Source organism: Danio rerio, chromosome 19, assembly GCF_052040795.2.
Source record: "Danio rerio strain M-AB ecotype USA chromosome 19, GRCz13ab, whole genome shotgun sequence".
Taxonomy (NCBI): domain Eukaryota; kingdom Metazoa; phylum Chordata; class Actinopteri; order Cypriniformes; family Danionidae; genus Danio; species Danio rerio.
Window position 1 is genome coordinate 28,432,556 of NC_141039.2, and position 18,081 is coordinate 28,450,636.

The 18,081-nt window shown below is 34.9% G+C and overlaps 1 protein-coding gene across 1 annotated transcript in view; it reads left to right on the forward strand.

The window, feature by feature from the left end:
• The first annotated feature begins 7,851 nt into the window (after positions 1–7,851).
• Positions 7,852–18,081, forward strand: part of mylipa (myosin regulatory light chain interacting protein a) — a 38,326-nt gene continuing 28,096 nt past the window's right edge. Inside the window, exons 1-2 of the mRNA NM_199983.2 lie at positions 7,852–8,073; positions 11,148–11,338. Coding sequence (NP_956277.2) covers positions 7,987–8,073; positions 11,148–11,338 — 278 coding nt within the window. The 5' untranslated portion in view covers positions 7,852–7,986. The remainder of the gene's footprint in view (positions 8,074–11,147; positions 11,339–18,081) is intronic.

Genomic DNA, 18,081 nt, shown 5'->3' on the forward strand with positions numbered 1-18,081 from the left:
CAACATCAGTCCTGATCAAAACTACTAAATTGCTTAGAGAACATTACAGGATTTTAACTCTTTAATTAACAAATTTATAAATGATGTCACTGATTTGGTGAAAAAGCTCACAAAATGATGTTTTAAATATATAAAGTAATTGTGGACTGGATTTTTTTTCTCCCTAATTGTTGGTGGCTGTTTTTGCCCTATTGACTTCCATTATAACCACTTTTTTATTATAAAACCATGACACCATACAATCATGCATTTTTGATTGTTGGTGGTTTTCCCTGTTAAAATTTTACAAATTTCTTTGGTTTAAAAAATGAAGTACTTTTTTTTTTTTTTTACTGTTGATCATCAGTTGGCACCATTAACCCTTTAGATAGTCCTGTGCAAAAAAAAGCTGGATTTTAAATGGAGTTTAACAGCAAATTAAAGTCTGTGTATGTGTGTAAGAGTGTGAGAGTGAGCTTTACGCACTTACCTTGATGTGTCACAAAAAAAATGCATCTCAGCCTTCAGAACTACATGAATAAAAACAAAAACTGTGTATTTACAGCATGCACCATCAAATGTGGTTGTCATGGAAGTCAAGGGGCAAAAACAGCCACCAACATTAAATTAGGGAGAAAAAAATGAAAATTTAACAATGCGCCAAAGCCAAGGTTGTTACTAATCGCTCTCATGTCCAAGACTGTAATAAAAGGTTTAAAAAATCCAGTCCACACTTAATTTTTTTATTGAAAATATGTAATTTTGTGTGTGTGTGTTTTTTTTTTTTTTTCAAACAAATCAGTCACATAATTTGTGAACTGGGCAATTAAATTATTTAAATCCTTTAATTTTCTAAACAATTTAGGAGTTTTGATCAGAACTGAGCTTGATTACCATTCATTCATTCATTTTAGTAGCTTGAATAAGAGACTGAATGACATTGCCAACTAGTGGCCTGGCATAACTTCAACACAATAAATACAAAAAAAGACAACATTTTCAGTTTTTAATACACCATTGTTTTGTAAAGAACACAAAACCAGACATAATCACACTGAAGACTGGAATAATGGAAATGATTTTCGATGGAACATGTGCTTCCAATCATAATCACTGAGGATTGGACATTCTGTGACTTTCTGTGGACATTTGATCATCTGCCAATTAGAACTTCTAATCTGCTATAAAAGAGAAAATGGTGCCAAAACAGCATGTGGTCCAATATCGGCTTAAGGACATTGAAGCAAAGTACCAAGGTAAACAGTGAATACCATAAATTGTGTATAAATGTAAAAAAAAAAAACTATGGATTTATTATTCTGAATGTCATGTTTTCTTTCATGTGCTTCAACAGATCTTTTAATTCTGTGTCAGAGACTTTACATCAAAAGCTGCTCTGACTGAATTTAGTTGCTGATTTGAATTATGTAACAAAACACATGTAATTTGATCTGTTTGTCATACTGTATGTGAGTGTTTTGGATTTGGGACTATACGAGATCATTGCAGTGCCCTTGATGTATTTCTGTCTAGTCCTACAAAGACAGGCAACTAATGAAATTTCAGCTCTGCATCCAAAACTCAAGAATCTCTTACTTATATTTTCATTTTAGCTTTGCCACAAGTTCACTGCAAAAAAGGCAATGAGTTACTTACAGTGCTCAGCATATATGAATTCACCCAATTAAAAAAAAATTATAATTTTGACCATTTCTCAGTGAATATGTATTTTGGTGCATTTAAACAAAACAGATTTATTTAACAGATATATTTATTAAAATCATATTTTAGTTACCAAACATATCTAGAATTTGAAAGATAATACAATTAAATTCAAGCAAAATTTCAACTAAATACTTTTATTTTTTGATTCTCTTGATTATTCCTCTTTTTAAATTTGTATTTAATATTTTTTCTATAACATATGAATGTGGGTGTACTAGTTTTTGGACCCGTAGAACCATTAAGCTAACTTAATTTTTATGTCTATGCAGATCATTAATTTACACAATAATTTTAAAGCAATGGGTTTGCTCACTTTTTTAAAGTCTAGTTGCCTATTGCTTTAAAATTATTGCTTTTCACAATGTTGAAATGAGGGGTGCTATTATTTTTGACCAGACAAAAAAAATGTTTTTTGAAGAAGTGAGCTCTTTCCATCAGAGCTAGTAAGTGATCATTAACAACATAATCAAGCAACCCCTTAGCAAACATTTTAACAACCATTTAGTGCATATTAGTAACTTAATAGCAACATCTTGTGAACCATTCTCACATTCTTGACAAGAGAGAACATGCTTCAATTTTAAATGTTATCACACTCTTCAAGGTTTAAAACTTCATGGTTAAACTTTAATATCAGCAGGTTAGCTAATTTCACTGTACAGTTTTAATCTAGCTTGTTTGTTTTTTTCAGCTTATCATCAACCTAAATGCAGGCTGTACTTTTCACAACCATGGTGACAAATGTGGTAAAGAAACAAATAAATGTTTTACATATGGAAGGAAGAAAATTAACCAAATGTGGCTGATTTAACTAAAATGAGGGAGCAACATGGACATGATTCTATTCAAACAAGGTTCTGAATGAGCGAACGAGTAAGCAAGAACCATAAGCCAGATTTCAGTGACCACAGAAGAACATTTTTTGGTTCCTGAAATAACTAATGTGGAAACTTGAAAAGTTTTTCAAAAACTTTTTAGAATTTTTTAATTCAATAATCTAAAGTACCTTTTGTGAAATAAAAAGATTTAATGAATGTTACATATTCTTCATTGAACATTGAAAAAAAAATCCAAAGACAAACCAAATTGTTGTGGGTTTTAAAGTCTCAAAAGTAGAATAAAGATTTTCATTTTAGGCTGAGTATATGCACTTTAATAAATGTAGCAATTTCTGAAAGAGTTGATTCACACAGAACATATTATGCCACTAAGACCTTCATTCATCTTCAGAACACAAATTTATAGATAAATGTACAGATATTTTAGATGAAATCTGAGAGCAAAGGTCCTGAGACATTTAAAGTCCAGAAAAGGAACCAAAAACATGCTCAAAATATGCCGTGTGACTTCAGTGGTTTAACTGTGAATCATATCATGGATATACATCATTCATTCATTTTCGTTTCGGCTTAGTCCCTTTACTAATCCGGGGTCGCCACAGCAGAATGAACCGATAACTTATCCAGCACATGTTTTACGCAGCAGATGCCCTTCCAGCTGCAACCTATCTCTGGGAAACATCCATACACACTCATTTACAGTCATATATTATGGACTGTACCACATGTCTTTGGACTGTTGGGTAAACAGTCCCCTCCGGAGCACCCAAAGGAAATCCACAGGAACGCAAGAGTACATGCAAACTCCACACTGGCCCAGCCGAGGCTCGAACCAGCAACCTTCTGACTGTGAGGCGACAGCACTACCCAGTGCGCCACTGCGTCACCTTTATATGCGTCATATAAAGAAAAAAATAGTTATTTACCTGCCTTCCATTTATGTCTGGATCGTAAAGTGCTGTATGTATTTGACTCTTCTTAAAGCATAAAAATACCATGATATGTTTGCAGATATTTATGAAACATGCGAAGTGAACATGTTTATCTGAAAAAAATTGCTGAAGTCAGATTTTCTGCTTTGAAAATTTGTTTTCAGCGCCAGAACGTCTGTCTTTGTTTTGGTAATTTTAACCTGCTCAATGCCAATTTAGCTAATTATATTTCAGAACCCTGGGTTGCTTTGGTGGAAAACCGTGTATTTGCTTCATTCAGTCGGAAAAATTTTCAAAGCAGATTCAGTTTCACGTGAGGTAAATTAGCAAACTATATAAATATTACAAACATAAACATTATTGAGCAGGTTACATTGTAACCGTGTGTCTTAACAACATGCTTCGTGACAAGATATGAAGTGATAAGCAATTTAGCTGTTTGCACTAGATGAAACATGACATAAATTTAAATACAGCAATTCAGAAGCTCATATGTGCACTCACTTACCAAATGGTAAGGTTTATAATACATATTAACCCTCTTTAACATTATTAAATGTAGATGCTGAATCACTAATATGTGTTTAGTTTTAAAGTTTAATTTCAAACGGTCTATTTTATTTTCAAGATCTGAGGTAAACTATTTGTCTCTGCTTTCAGTAGAATGCCATAAATATCATGTAAAATTAAATTCAAACTCATTAGCATTTAACACTGAATAAGGCACATGAGGTGTACCTGAAATGATCACTTTCTTAGTTTTCTGTTGTTCACTTGTGAGAAATATGGTAGAAGCCATTTCTAATATATCAATTCGAGTTGTTGGTTAGAATAAAATCTCTCTTTTTTAAAATAGAAAATACTCCTTCTGTCTTGTGTCGTTTAGAACATGGTTTAAATCTCTCGCTCCTATCCTCAATCTGGCAACCTGCGCATGCGTTTGTTTTGTTCCAGGAGTGCAATATCTAGTTCAACCACTGGGTGTCTTACTTACCTACTGCACCCTCAATAACAAAATTGTCATTATCAGGTGAACCAATCCATTAATATGTAGCCACAAAGTCTATTTGTTCTTCAACATATCCTATTGGAAGTTCTGTATAACAGCATTCAGTTAGTCAGAAAGAGAAACTTTGATTTATATGAGGGGATTTTGGTACGCTTTTATTCACTGACATTCTGTTGACAATTTTAACAACGTGTAAAAATAATACCGCAGACTTGCATACATATGAACTCTCTGCTGTCTGTGCAGTCAACTTTACTCAGACTGTTGTCATGTCTCGCTGTGAATGTGTGCGGAGAAAGAGTTTCGTACTGGCACTGTGTGGGCAGACCACGGTGAGCAGAAAAGATCCGTCTTGGCATTTGACGCTTGTTGTTTTCTCCAAGCAGCCTCCAGCACACTGCTGTCCTGATGTGATGTTTTTAGGAAACAGTGAGTGAAGTTTGGGGACAGGTGTTGGGACACTGGGCATCTGTCCTGGGGCATCTGTCTCACACAACTCTATACTGCAAGGTCATCCTGACAACTACAAGGCCCGGTCACATCTCTGTGGATATGAGATGACTGTAGGACACATTGATTGTATTTCTCTCAATAGATAATTTCTTACAACAACTTAAAGCGAGACACTCCAGGCAAAAGACTTCCTTCATGCACCTGTCATTTTTTAGATTTGCGGCTTTGGAGAGTTGAAGTGTCTTGAAAAATATCTAGTAAAATATTATTTTCTGTCATCATGGCAAAGATAAAATAATCAGTTATTAGAAATGAGTTATTAAAACTATGTTATTAAGATTTTAGTTATTAAAATGAGTTATTATATATATATAATATATATATTTTTTTTTTTGAGTTTGAATGTAATGTATATATATAATTATTTTTGTTAATCTCTCCAATAATCTTTACATTATTTACAACTTAAATATACAGTGCAGTTAAAGGTTTTGCAAAAACATCAATAACAAAAAGCAAATACATAAATTAATGCTTGTAGTACAAAAAATTATAAATCCTATAAAATTTATATAAATCATTATACATTTTCACTGAGAATATACTATATTCCACAAAATTATTACAAAGAAATGTAACATGTAAGTTACAGACTGAATGAAACATGTAAGTTTAAAGTAGAAAAAAAATATCTAAAATATTAATTTAATTAGAAATATTTGCAGTTTTAAGGGATACACTTATAAGCAAAGTTCAAAACAGTAAACTGTAAAAAAATAAGATTTAAATGCTAATATAAAAATGAATATCATTTAAAATAAATGTAAAAAAGGCATTATGGTGGCACAGTGGGTAGCCTCACCTGGGTCAGTTGGCATTTCTGTGGGGAGTTGCAAGTTTGTATGTTCTCCCCGTTTTCCATAGGTTTCTTCCGGGTGCTCTGGTTTCCCTCACAAGTCCTTAACATGTGGAATAGGTGAATTGGGTAGGTTAAATTGTCAGTAGTATATGTGTGTGAATGAGTTTGTGTGGATGTTTACCAGTGATGGATTGCAGCAGGAAGGGCATCTGCTGCATAATACATGTGCTGGATAAGTTGGTGGTTCATTCCGCTGTGGCGACCCCAGATTAATAGAAGGACTAAGCCGAAAAGAAAATTATATATTATAAAATAAGAAAATAATATTTTTTGTAAGACAAATCTGTCCCTCACAGATAGTGAGTGAGTCTCTGTTTAGAATAGACATGATTTTATGATCACACTTACACATTAATCCTAGCAAATTTCTCTTGTGTGAGAAAGTGGCATGAGAAAGAGAAGTATGGAAAAAAATATTAGTTCATTTTTTGCCCTATACCTGCAGTGTGTTTCCTTAAATATTCATTATCAAAAGCTTTCTGCTGATGTCTCACTCATAGCGTCAGCGTGCTGCTCTAGGGAGAGTTGTGGGCAAACATGCATAATACATGTAAAGTGTAATCTCCAGTCAGCAACAGACTGGCACTCACTCTAGTCGTCCTCTGGCACTGGACACGACCGCAGACTCTGGCGTAGGGCCACTTTCTCACTCAAGAGAAATTTGCTAGTGTAAGTGTGATCATAAAATGGTGTCTATTATAAAGAGAGACTCACTAACACTGTCTGTGAAGGACAGATTTGTCTTACATAATATATATTATTTACATTTATTTTAAATAATTTTAGTTTTTGTTTTAGTATGTATATGTATAACTGCAAATATCAAAGATTAAATAAATATTTTTATTATTTAAATTTTTTAATTTTAACTTACAGTCTGTTACTTACCTGTTCTTTGTAATTATTTGTGGAATATAGTAATTTCTGAGCGAACAAATGTATGATTCATTCATTCATTCATTTTCTTGTCATCTTAGTCCCTTTATTAATCAGGGGTCGCCACAGCGGAATGAACCACCAGCTTATCCAGCAAGTTTTTACGCAGCGGATGCCCTTCCAGACGCAACCCATCTCTGGGAAACATCTACACACACATTCACACACACACTCATACACTACGGACAATTTACAGTAGCTTACCCAATTCACCTGTTCCGCATGTCTTTGGACTGTGGGGGAAACCGGAGCAAACCCATGCGATGGCAGGGAAAACATGCAAACTCCACACAGAAACGCCAACTGAGCCGAGGTTTAAACCAGCAACCCAGCGACATTCTTGCTGTGAGGTGACAGCACTACCTACTGCGCCACTGCCTCGCCCACAAATGTATGATGATTTATATAATTTTTATATGATTTATGTTATTTTTTTATTATGGAGTTGTATTACAAATATTAATTTATGTATTTGATTTTTGTTATTGATGTTTGTGCAAACTTTTTGCCCTGAGTAACAAAAAGAAAGCAATTAACAAAAACAATAACATATTTTTAATGTTTAATTCAAAGTGTAGCAAAAGATGTAACAGATATAATAAAAAAAATAACAAAATATTATGTCTTATTTTGTTGTGTTAGAAACTTGATTTATGTGATATTATACATTTTATGTGATTTTTTTTTTACATTTCAGTAGGCCTAAATATGCATTTGTAGGTCATTTGAAGGTTTCATTTCATGGCTTTGTGATGATTTGTTATATATGTAAATATTAGGTAGGCTACATGTAAATAGTATAGTTTTGGTATTTATGTCACCAAGTTTGTTATGTAAGGTTGTCTAAATAAAATCACCTCAAGCATCTTCATACAGCGCACCTGTAGGGGACGCTGGTGGCGACTACAGTGTTCACTACTAAGTGAACATGGCAGGGTTTCTGTTGCTGTCAGAGCGCTCGCTGAATGATCGAAGCACCTCGTGTGATTGGCTGTGGTGGGAGTGGGCGGGGCCTGAACAGCGCCGCTTTTATATAGGAGCAGGAAGCCTTGAGCTTCAGACTGAGAGAAAACAGAAGGATTGAGGAAAGTGAGCGAGGGCTGATGTAGGGTGTTAAAAGAAGACAACACTGAGAGCGGTTTGTAGTGTTTTTCGTACAGGACTGGTAGACCAAAGACGAAACACCTCTCCAAAATGCTCTGCCATGTAACTCGACCGGACGCGGTGGTGATGGAGATTGAAGTAGACGCGAAGGCGAACGGAGAAGACTGTCTGAATAAGGTGAGAGCATGAATGAAAGTCTCAATGTGAAATTTATGTGATGGTTATTTGTAAACTGGTCTAAAATGTCCATCATAGCTATTTTGCATTGCTTAAAATGGCATATAAACAAATGTTGACAAAGAGATGTAGCCTGAGCGCGGAATGAATGAGTTCGAGTCACACATGGAAACTTAATATCAGCATCATTCTGTTTATATCTTTAATGCCATGCGTTTATTTAGGCAAAAATGGCGAATAACATTTAACATGCAAAGCATTTTTGAGTGCTTGCGTCTCTTAAGTCTATGATGTTTATTCAATATATCAAACGACCAAATATAATGTGTTAGCCTACTAATGTTGCTGCGAAAAAACAATAAACAAAAAAAATAATAAAGTTTGCATCATAATTCAAGACACAAGTGTGTTCTTGAAACGTTTTCGTTCATATTTTAGAAAGAGAACGATGTTTGGGGTATTCCCGAACAATAGTGTGCATGTGTGATGGCATCCTCGAGGTTACTAAAGTTCATTTGCTTTAGCAGCAAATGTTTGTCGCGTGCATCGAGGTACTGCTCCTCTCGAACAAATATGAAAAAATTTAAGCTTTTTAACACCTCTTTGCTTGTAACAAATGTTTTAAGAAGGTATCTTAAGTTGTTTTAATTGTACGCTCAACTCAAGCATTTCAATCAAACAATTTAGAAAGCAACAAATCTAATTTGCAGAGCAAATGTGATATACAACGAGGCTCAAGTTTGAATCATTTAATGTAGTTTGCTAAAGTCAGAATGTGATGCCGTTGACTTAAAGTTTGTGTTCGTAGAAGCATGCTTTAAAGCGATATTTAATCCCAGGGCAGTTTAAATGTTCCCTTTAACAGGGATTTTTTTCTGAACTCTGTTATGTAACTGATATTCTGAAGGGGGAATAATCTCCTAAGGCTCATAAAGAAATAATCAGCAATATTTTATTTATTTCAATGAACTGCACAATTAAACCTTATTGAAATGACCTTGTGAATATGTTGTTGTACTACAAACCTGTTATTGAGATAAATGTCCTGATTTCTTATGTTGCAAAAAAAAAATCATACTGTGGCATACAAAAGCTGTTTAGTAGAATTTATAATCTGCTGTTTTTTTACACTCCTCATACAGGATTATCATCATGCTAAACAGCAGTTTTTAACCATAAAGAATTGTTTCACAATTAAGAGAGTTTGTGCTATTTTTAAACCCAGATTATAAAACCCAGCTTTTGCGTTGTTTGCCATACATTGCAGTGTCAAACATGTGCAGCATAAAAAAAAATGCGTTTGTTTGATGTGGAATATATATTGATTTAAATTAAACGTATGATTTGTATATTTTGTTTGCTAAACTTTGTCCCAAGTATATTAAAGTTATAATTAAAATAAATACTATTAGTGTGGCCTTTATAAAAAAGGAAAACATAATTTAATAAATAAAAATGCTCATCATTTTTCATATTTTTAAAGTTTAATTCATAGCGGTAATTGCAATTCTGTCGTAATTAATTTCACAAATGTATTTTTTGTTGTTGAAAGATAGCTGACTTTTACTTGGTATTCATGCCTATATATTTTTTAAATTTAGATAGAAAATTTTAGCAATTCCACAATTTCTGAGTGAAATGTTATTTTTATTGCTAGTATGGCTAGATTGTTAGCTCATAATTAACATGTCAAATAACTATGCAGCTATCTGAGGTAAAGTTTAAAAGTGAATGGGGAACCTGAAACAACAACATACACTGTAAAACCCAAAAGTCTGAAGTTTATTCATTTCTGAAATCTGAAGTTTACTCAATTTATTAAAAGTTAAGTCTATTCGTTTGAAAAAAATTTTAACTCTGTTGAAGATAATGAGTAGGCCCACACGTAATCTGTGCACGCAGATTTTTGGCCCGTCGTGGAGTCTATTTATTTACTTGTGTAAATGTGTGTAAATTGATATTTATTCAGTTTTTAAATTCATTTTAGTAATATTGTCTAATATGAAACTGTTCACATGATTTATTTACAATACAGTTTGTAAAGTTATTTATTTTTTATATTTATATATATATATATATATATATATATATATATATATATATATATATATATATATATATATATATATATATATATATATATATATATATATATATATATATATATATATATATATATATAATTTTTTTTTGTAGATCTATTGTATAGGAGACTTGCTTTGTTTACCAATTAAGTGGATCTAGATGGATTTGCATTCTAAACATTAAAGTTAAAGCTATTGTTTTTGTCATATTAAGTTTAGTAATGATGCGCCCAAAATAATTCTGCATAAATCCATAGATTTTTTTACAAAATTCTCTGCAGAAATAGCAAAAACAATTTCTGCAGATTATGTCTGGCCCTGGTGATGGGTTAATTAAATGACTCATTACTTCAACTTAAATTGGAGTAAGTTCACAGTACTCGTATAAGTTACTTTTTAAACTCTGATAGTTTGTAGCAATCGGCTTCCTCACTGTTTGAGTTGCCTTAACTCATTTGGTTTGACAGTACCCTGTTGGTTTGAGTTCTCTTCATTTATTGGGTTTTACTATGCTTGAATTGCTTTATTTACTCAAATGGATTAAGTTCACTGTACTCATGTAGATTAGTTTTTGAACTTAAATGGTTTGTTGCAATTGATTTCCTCAAACGGTTTGAGTTATCTTAACTTTTTGGGTTTTACGGTGCATTGTTTTTATATATATATATATATATATATATATATATATATATATATATATATATATATATATATTGGTAAATCTCAGTGGCGAAAGGTTAATACAAACTATTCCCAATTAAAACATAATCAGAGTAGAGTTTCAAGTTTTCTTTTTCTTTCTTACAAGAGCATATTAATATAGAACATGTGCACGTATGTGTAATTTATCAGAGTTAATCATAAATTTATCTTACTGTAATATTTCATTTTAAAAAAAAATCATACTCTTGAGTTTTGGAGACTTTAACAATGCAAAAAATGTTTGTTTTTTTTTTTGTTTTTTTTTTCCTTGTTAATTCTTGTAAACAGGTATGTCGGAAGTTGGGAATTATAGAAGTGGATTACTTTGGGCTGCAGTTCTCTGGCAGTAAAGGAGAAAACCTGTGGCTGAACCTGAGGAACAGAATCTCCCAGCAGATGGACAATCTCACGCCCTGCAGACTGCGGCTCCGAGTAAAGTTCTTTGTGGAGCCTCATCTTATTCTGCAGGAGCAGACGAGGTACGTACACTCAAAAACACAACAAACATTCATAAAATTAGATCTTGTTTGAGGAAGTTGAGAACATTTCATCATTCTCTGTGGGTAGAGATTGTTTTGAACTTCCGCTTCAGAACAGAAAAGGTTTCAGAAGAAGAGCAACAGGAAGAAAAGCCACTGCGCATGTGGGTGTATGAATATTTAGTGTGAGATCAGTGGAAGCAAAGCCATTTTTCTGCCATTCACTGTATCTAATGTGGATTCAATGCCCGACTTGTGCTGCATCTCGTTTTCTGGAGCCTGCTATAAGCACAAAAAATCTAGGGCAAGTTACATATTAAATATTGATTTAGCAACACTGGTTTTCTCAACTACTGTTCTTTTGGCTGAAGTCATGCGTCTCTGGTAGCAAAGCAGCAAGCGCACGGTAGTCTGTAAAGTACAGTGGTTTGCCCTGTAGTAACCCTGCTCCCTGTGGGTTACTGTAGGTCGTTGTGCGATGAGCGGCAGCAGGAAATGCGATCCCCTGCTCAAAGGCTCCTGCCCACAGAGACTGAGCTGGCGGAGTCACCACCACCTCATGCGTCTTTATTCACTCTGACTCTGGAGTTCTGTTACTTTTCTTTGTCTGAGACAAATGTGGAGCACAGTGCAAAGGATACAAAGATGCAATTCAAGCTCTTGTTGCTGCATTTGTGAACATATCCCCAACCGTTGTTTTAAAATGATAGTTACAGCAGTGCAAATTTCCAATGCATTAAATGTTACATACATTAGGCAGTTTTTCCAAGAATAATAGTTTGTGTTATTTACTCCCCTTTGTGTCATTTGGAATGCTTCTCCTTCCTTGAAAAAAAAAAAAGCAGGCAGCAATTACCAATTACAAACTATGAAATTAATAGAATGTTTTTTAAACGGTACAATAAAAACTACAAATAAAATTACTTCAACTTGAACTATAATAATATTGAAGTAATAGTTCACAATATTGATGAATATGGATATTAAGGTATAAATTACTTTTAAATCACTGAAAAGTGGATGGCTATGTTTGTTTACTAATAAGGTTAGACTTGTTTTAACCTGTCCTGTGGCTTTGTAAGGTGTGTTTTATTGTTTTGTGTTGGCCTGTGTTCCTTTATTGGCAGTGCCAGACTGTAACTAGTATGTTTACAGTCAATGAAATGTACTGTGCATTGTACCGTAGTTAATTATTGTCTGTGGTCCGGGAAAATATGCCATAAAGTTTTTGGTAGAATTTGTGCAATTTCACTAATTCTCTGACATTTTAAATGTATATGTTTTTTTTTTTCTCGTAAATTGTGAAAGGAAAATGTTTTATTGAGGTCTGTAATTTAAAAACAAAATGAAGCCATTAGTGGAAGGTTTTGAAGCACTCCAGCCATCAGCTTACTCCCCAGACAGAGTCTGCAGATAATTTGACTGCGTCGTTACAATGCTTGTCATGTAAATGAACTCTTTCTGTCAGAACGCTGCCCTCGCAAAAGCTCATTTCTAACACAGAAACATACAGACAGGTGCTAAGTTTTGTTTTTCATTTTCCCTTGACTCGTGTATTTCCACTCTCTCTTGCGCTTCTTTACAGCAGGTTTTTGGCACTCCAATTACTAGTTAATATTAAGTCTAATTACTAGTGTAATTTGGAGCAGAAACGTTTGAGCTTGCACATTTTTGACTACTATCAGGTGTAGTTGAGAAATGTATTTGACCAGCTTGGTTTCATATTGTTGACCTATTAGGGGTTGTTTATATGGTAGCTGTTTCAGCTAAAAATGGTTTATTTAAAGGCATTTTGCCTGTTTGTTTAAATGACAATGGAATATTGCCGACTGAAATGCATAATTGATAAAATTGCTTTCCAAGTGCATGTTTTGAAAAACTGCACCATTATAATTTCTATTTAAACACCCATTAAATTAATCCATAGAAAGTTATAGATCCGTAAATGTGTCAATTTTAAAGGCAAGGGTGAAAAAACCCATATCGAGTTTGCTAAAACTTTCAGCAAAGAGTCTAAACTTGGTAAAGACTCCTAAATGCATAACAAATTTGAAATACACACAGGTACTCTTTACTAACAAGGTCACAGTGCCAACTAGTGTCCTGGCATGCATAGTACATCGTTCTTGGCAGTTTTCGTGGATGTGTAAACCCAAATCCGTTTTGAAAGCATAGTGTACACAAAGTCTCTAAGTCAAGTAAATTCACTCAGCAGCCATCTTTGAAACGCCTCTCAAACAGTATGCAGTAAGTATTCGCTGAGATTCCAGTGTGTTTGTTGACCACATAAACTGTCATGAAAACACGTCTGGTCTGAGCTTTTCTCTCTGAGAATTGTCAGCCTATAGCGATCGATGATTGGCTTCTGTAGTAGTAGGTGGGGTTTCATTCACCATATGACTGTTACGCTTTTCCCCATTCAAGACTATATGAGTGACATTTCTTGCGTATTTTTGGTATATGTAAACATTTTTCAGTTTTTGACTACATTGTTGTGCAAATGTAGACTCATGCCCCCTGTAAAATGTTGTAGTCTCTTCAAGTCATTTATTATCATTAGCTTCAGGTTGTGCGTGCCTTTACAGTACGTGTGTACTTGCTGCTTGCTACTTCTACAGTGAAGTCTCTTCTCCGATATCTACTGTGTGCTGTTATTTGATATCCGGTCCGTTTTGGAGCCCAGCATTCAGTGCGCTCCAATCTCTGCTGGGTTCGTTTGCATAAAATGAGAGTGTCTCTGGCAGGGCAGTTTGTGCATGTACACTTGCTTCCGTTTCCTGGTTACTTGCCCTTTTCTAAGGATTAGAGTTTTTTTCCCTCTATGGACTTCTGGTGACCTGCGGAAGATTAGTAGGGGTCACTAACAGATGGTGAATAAGGATTTTTTTTTTTCTTGAGGTGGGAGCAACTTGGACTGGTAATTAAAAATTTCAAGATGTGTTGCGGGTGGCTTTTTGATTCATTGTGGAGGGTCGTTACACCCCTGTAGCCGCCACATATATTATCGTTCAAGCTGTTAAGGCACCCTGGACTGCCTTCCAAATGGGCATGAAAACAGCTTACAGTGTGTGAAAGTGTGAAGGCTGACGTGTTAGGAAAATCCGAGATGGCGGGGGTTAAGACTTTTTGTTTTTCCAAGTGAGAGCACAGCTTTGATTCGGGCTGAGATCTAAAAATTTGGTAGAGGAAATGAGATGCACATTGAATAACAATGAAGATCATCATTGTGCCTCGTGTATGGAAAGAGCTGGAGGTATTCAAAATGGAATATTAGCATTTTGCTTAGCGCACACTGAATTTACTCACTGCCCTTTTTCTTAGTAATGTTTATGGATGTATTCATTTCACATTCTACCTGTAGTATGGTAATTTATTAAATAATAATGCAGCCTTGCTATAATTTTTAATTTTAATTTTTTTTTATTAATTTGCATTAATAATTTAGTAAGGCCATGTGATGGGAATCTGAACCATATACAAAAACTTTTTATACAGTTTTAATGGATGTGTAAACCCAAATTATGTATACACAGTCTCTTTAGTTTAAGGCAAGTCCTTTTACTCGGCAGCCATCTTTGAAACACCTGTTCTTTGTATAGCTTTTTTTAAAATATATTAACTGGTATATGGCTTTTGGATACCACCACCCATTTTTATTAAGCATAATTTTATAATTTGTAAAAGTATAATTCAGATAAAATCTTTCTTTTCAATAGTTGGTGGTACTGTACATTATGGTGTTGATCAATTATTTAACAAATTATTTTTGTGCTTTTTTTCAGTTTTATTTTGAATATATTCAGATATATTAAAGATTTTAAATAAACATTTTCAACTTTTCACATTAGTCAATTGTAATGTTTGTGCGTTCTTCTAATTGATGCATAATACAAACTTCTTTCTTTTGATTGTCAATGTAAACCAAACCATATAAATGCTTTCATGTAGTTCCTCTCTTTTGTTTGTCAAAGTAAACTATACAAGACTAAATGGACTGAGTGGAGAAAGTGACGCCCATGGCAGAATGTAGATGGCTGCCTGGCATTTCTGAGTATAACACAGGCTGCTGTTGCATGAAAACAGTCCTTTGTTCACTCTTTGGCACTGTTGTAGATTTGTGTGTGTGTGTGTGTGTGTGTGTGTGCGCGCGCGCGCACATGCATGCATGATGCGGCCCAGCCTACAGCTACAAGGGTCATGTTCTCTAACCTTGTTGTTTGTGCAATGACCTCTGCCCTACTTCGACACTGCGTTCCTCTGCTCATCACATCGACCAGTGAGCTATGGCATGTTCACCACGCACTCCTACAAACGCAGCCTGAAGCCACATGGTCTTCCCCTCAGAAATGATGTTTGAGTGAATTGTTTGTGCTAGAACTCTATAATTAGCTTTCATTTTGTGAAGCTATTTTAGAAACGAGTAAATCATCCCATAAAGTTTCTTTAGACTATCAATGTGGTGATGTACGACTGAAAGTGAGCTAATAAGCACATATGCGTGTTAGGAGCAGCCACAAGTAATGATAGTTCAGCTTGTGTTGGAAGTTACAAAAAAAACCTTCTACTGTATAGAAATGTTAATACAAGCTTGGTGTATACATTTTTTTATTATCATTATTTATTTTTAAACATGTTATGTTATTTAAAATTTAACTCTATTAAAGGGATGTTCACCTAATTTTTATTCGCTCTTCAGTTGTTGCAAACCTGTTTGAGTTTCTGTTGAACACTAAAGATGTTCTGAAGAAATACGGAAACCAGTTACCACTAGTAGTTATGCTCAAAAAAACTGTTGATGGAAATTCCAAAATGCACATTAAAAAAAAACGTATTTGCTTTTTAAAATATCCTCTTTAGAAACTCAAAGTTTGAAATCGCTTTTCACTTTTTTTTTGATAGTTAATAAATTTTTCGTTTTATGGATTAACTATCCCTTTTAAAGTTGACATTTTTTAATTAATTTATTATCCAATTTTACTTCTGTGATGTGGATCATTTGAGCCAAACTAGAAATCTAAAAAGGTAGAAAACCTATCAGAAAATGCTTAATTATGGAATAAATATAGATCATATCAAAGCAAGGTGGTTGGAGGCTAAAATACAAGTGGTCTGTGATACCAATTTGAGACTAAATTAAATATTTTACTATAATGCCTTTTTATAAGAGGATGACCTTAAAATAGACATAATATCCTTAGCCGATAACAAAAGGCAAAATATTCTGTGTTCATTGATGGGTTTCTGAGTTGGAAATGTTAGAATGAGAAAGGGCTCTGCACCTAACCCTGCTTCACCTCAACTCCTGTCCAGGGCTAGAACTCTGCTCAGGCTTTCACGGTTTCTCTGCTTCCTTTCTATCTCTGCCTATTCTGTTATATAAGATGCACAGAACAGGCCTCTGAATGCCGAAGAGCCTCTTATATAAGCCCTAGAGCAGCCCAAATGGAAAAGCTAGCTTCTGTACTCCATTTATTATGACAGTTTCTCATTTTCATTAGTATAAGTGCATCCTCCAAAAATAGATCTTTATCCTTCCTCTGAGGAGAGTGCTGGTGGATGTTCGCCAGATAGAAGAAATGTTTACTAGAACCGCAATGAGGATTCCGCACAAATGACTGTGCGTGGACATCTATGTTTTCTGTTTTAATTATGGGCTGAGGAAAATCCTCAAACGAGGCAGAGTTAAAGATAACCACTGGCCTTGAGGGGCCTAATCCTGCTTACAGCATTATTGGATCCTTTGAGGATCAGAGCTGCCCCACCTCTTTTCCCAACCACATTCCCCTCCCACCCCCCAAAAAACGCATCTCTTAATCTGCCCTGCTCCATTTTCAGTACACGTAATCAGAGGCGTCGTTCACATTTGAGTTAAGACAAATATTAGGGAACAGGTTTTGTTTGTTTTTTAACACTTTGAGGCAATTCTAGATGCTTTATCCAATTCAGAGAAAAATGTCACCATCCTTTGAGTTTTTCATCAGCATCCCTGCACCGCAGCATTAAAATCAATAGATGTGGCACCATTCACTGACATGGCATAAATTGTGCAGGACTCTCAATAGTACCTTGCTAAGCCTCATTAACTCATCTTGGAGGCCATTTTAGTCCGAAAAATAGTTGATTTTTGGCTATTCACAGCTAGCGTTTGCTGTGCTATGGAGAGAAGTAAGGTCATTAGTGAGCAGGCTCTCAGCAATCATTGCATGCTCTCGATTATGCTTTAGCTGGCCTTTATGGCAAACTATGCGTGCCAGGCTTGTGTAAAGATGCCCGTATTGTTTTGGAGGGCTTGAGTGTTTAGCATTCTCATCAGGACTGAATGATCCTGTTGATCCACAGAGGGCCAGCGCCATTAGCAGAGGCGCAATGCACTTTTAAATAAGAGAAGGGCTCTTTTAAACGTTAATCAGTGCACTGGTTTAGCCTCGGCCCTTGGGAAGAGCAGTGAATAATGTTTATAAGATTAAGCCATGCACATTCTCGTACTCTGGCTGTTTGGAAACACGAGAACATCCTCTTCAGTGCACTCTCTCGAATGTGTTACACCACTGGTTTTCTTTACGCCTGCAAATATGCAAAACATGTCGCTGTGATCTCAGGTCTTGTTATCTTCACAGTCAGGGCCCTGGGTGTTGTCAGCAGGAACTGGAGCGCGGGTGCTATTCGGGGTCAACGTGAGCTTGAACAGGCAACCTCTAGCCACTCTCACCCCATGTCCAATCCTGACAATAAGGTCACCAGCA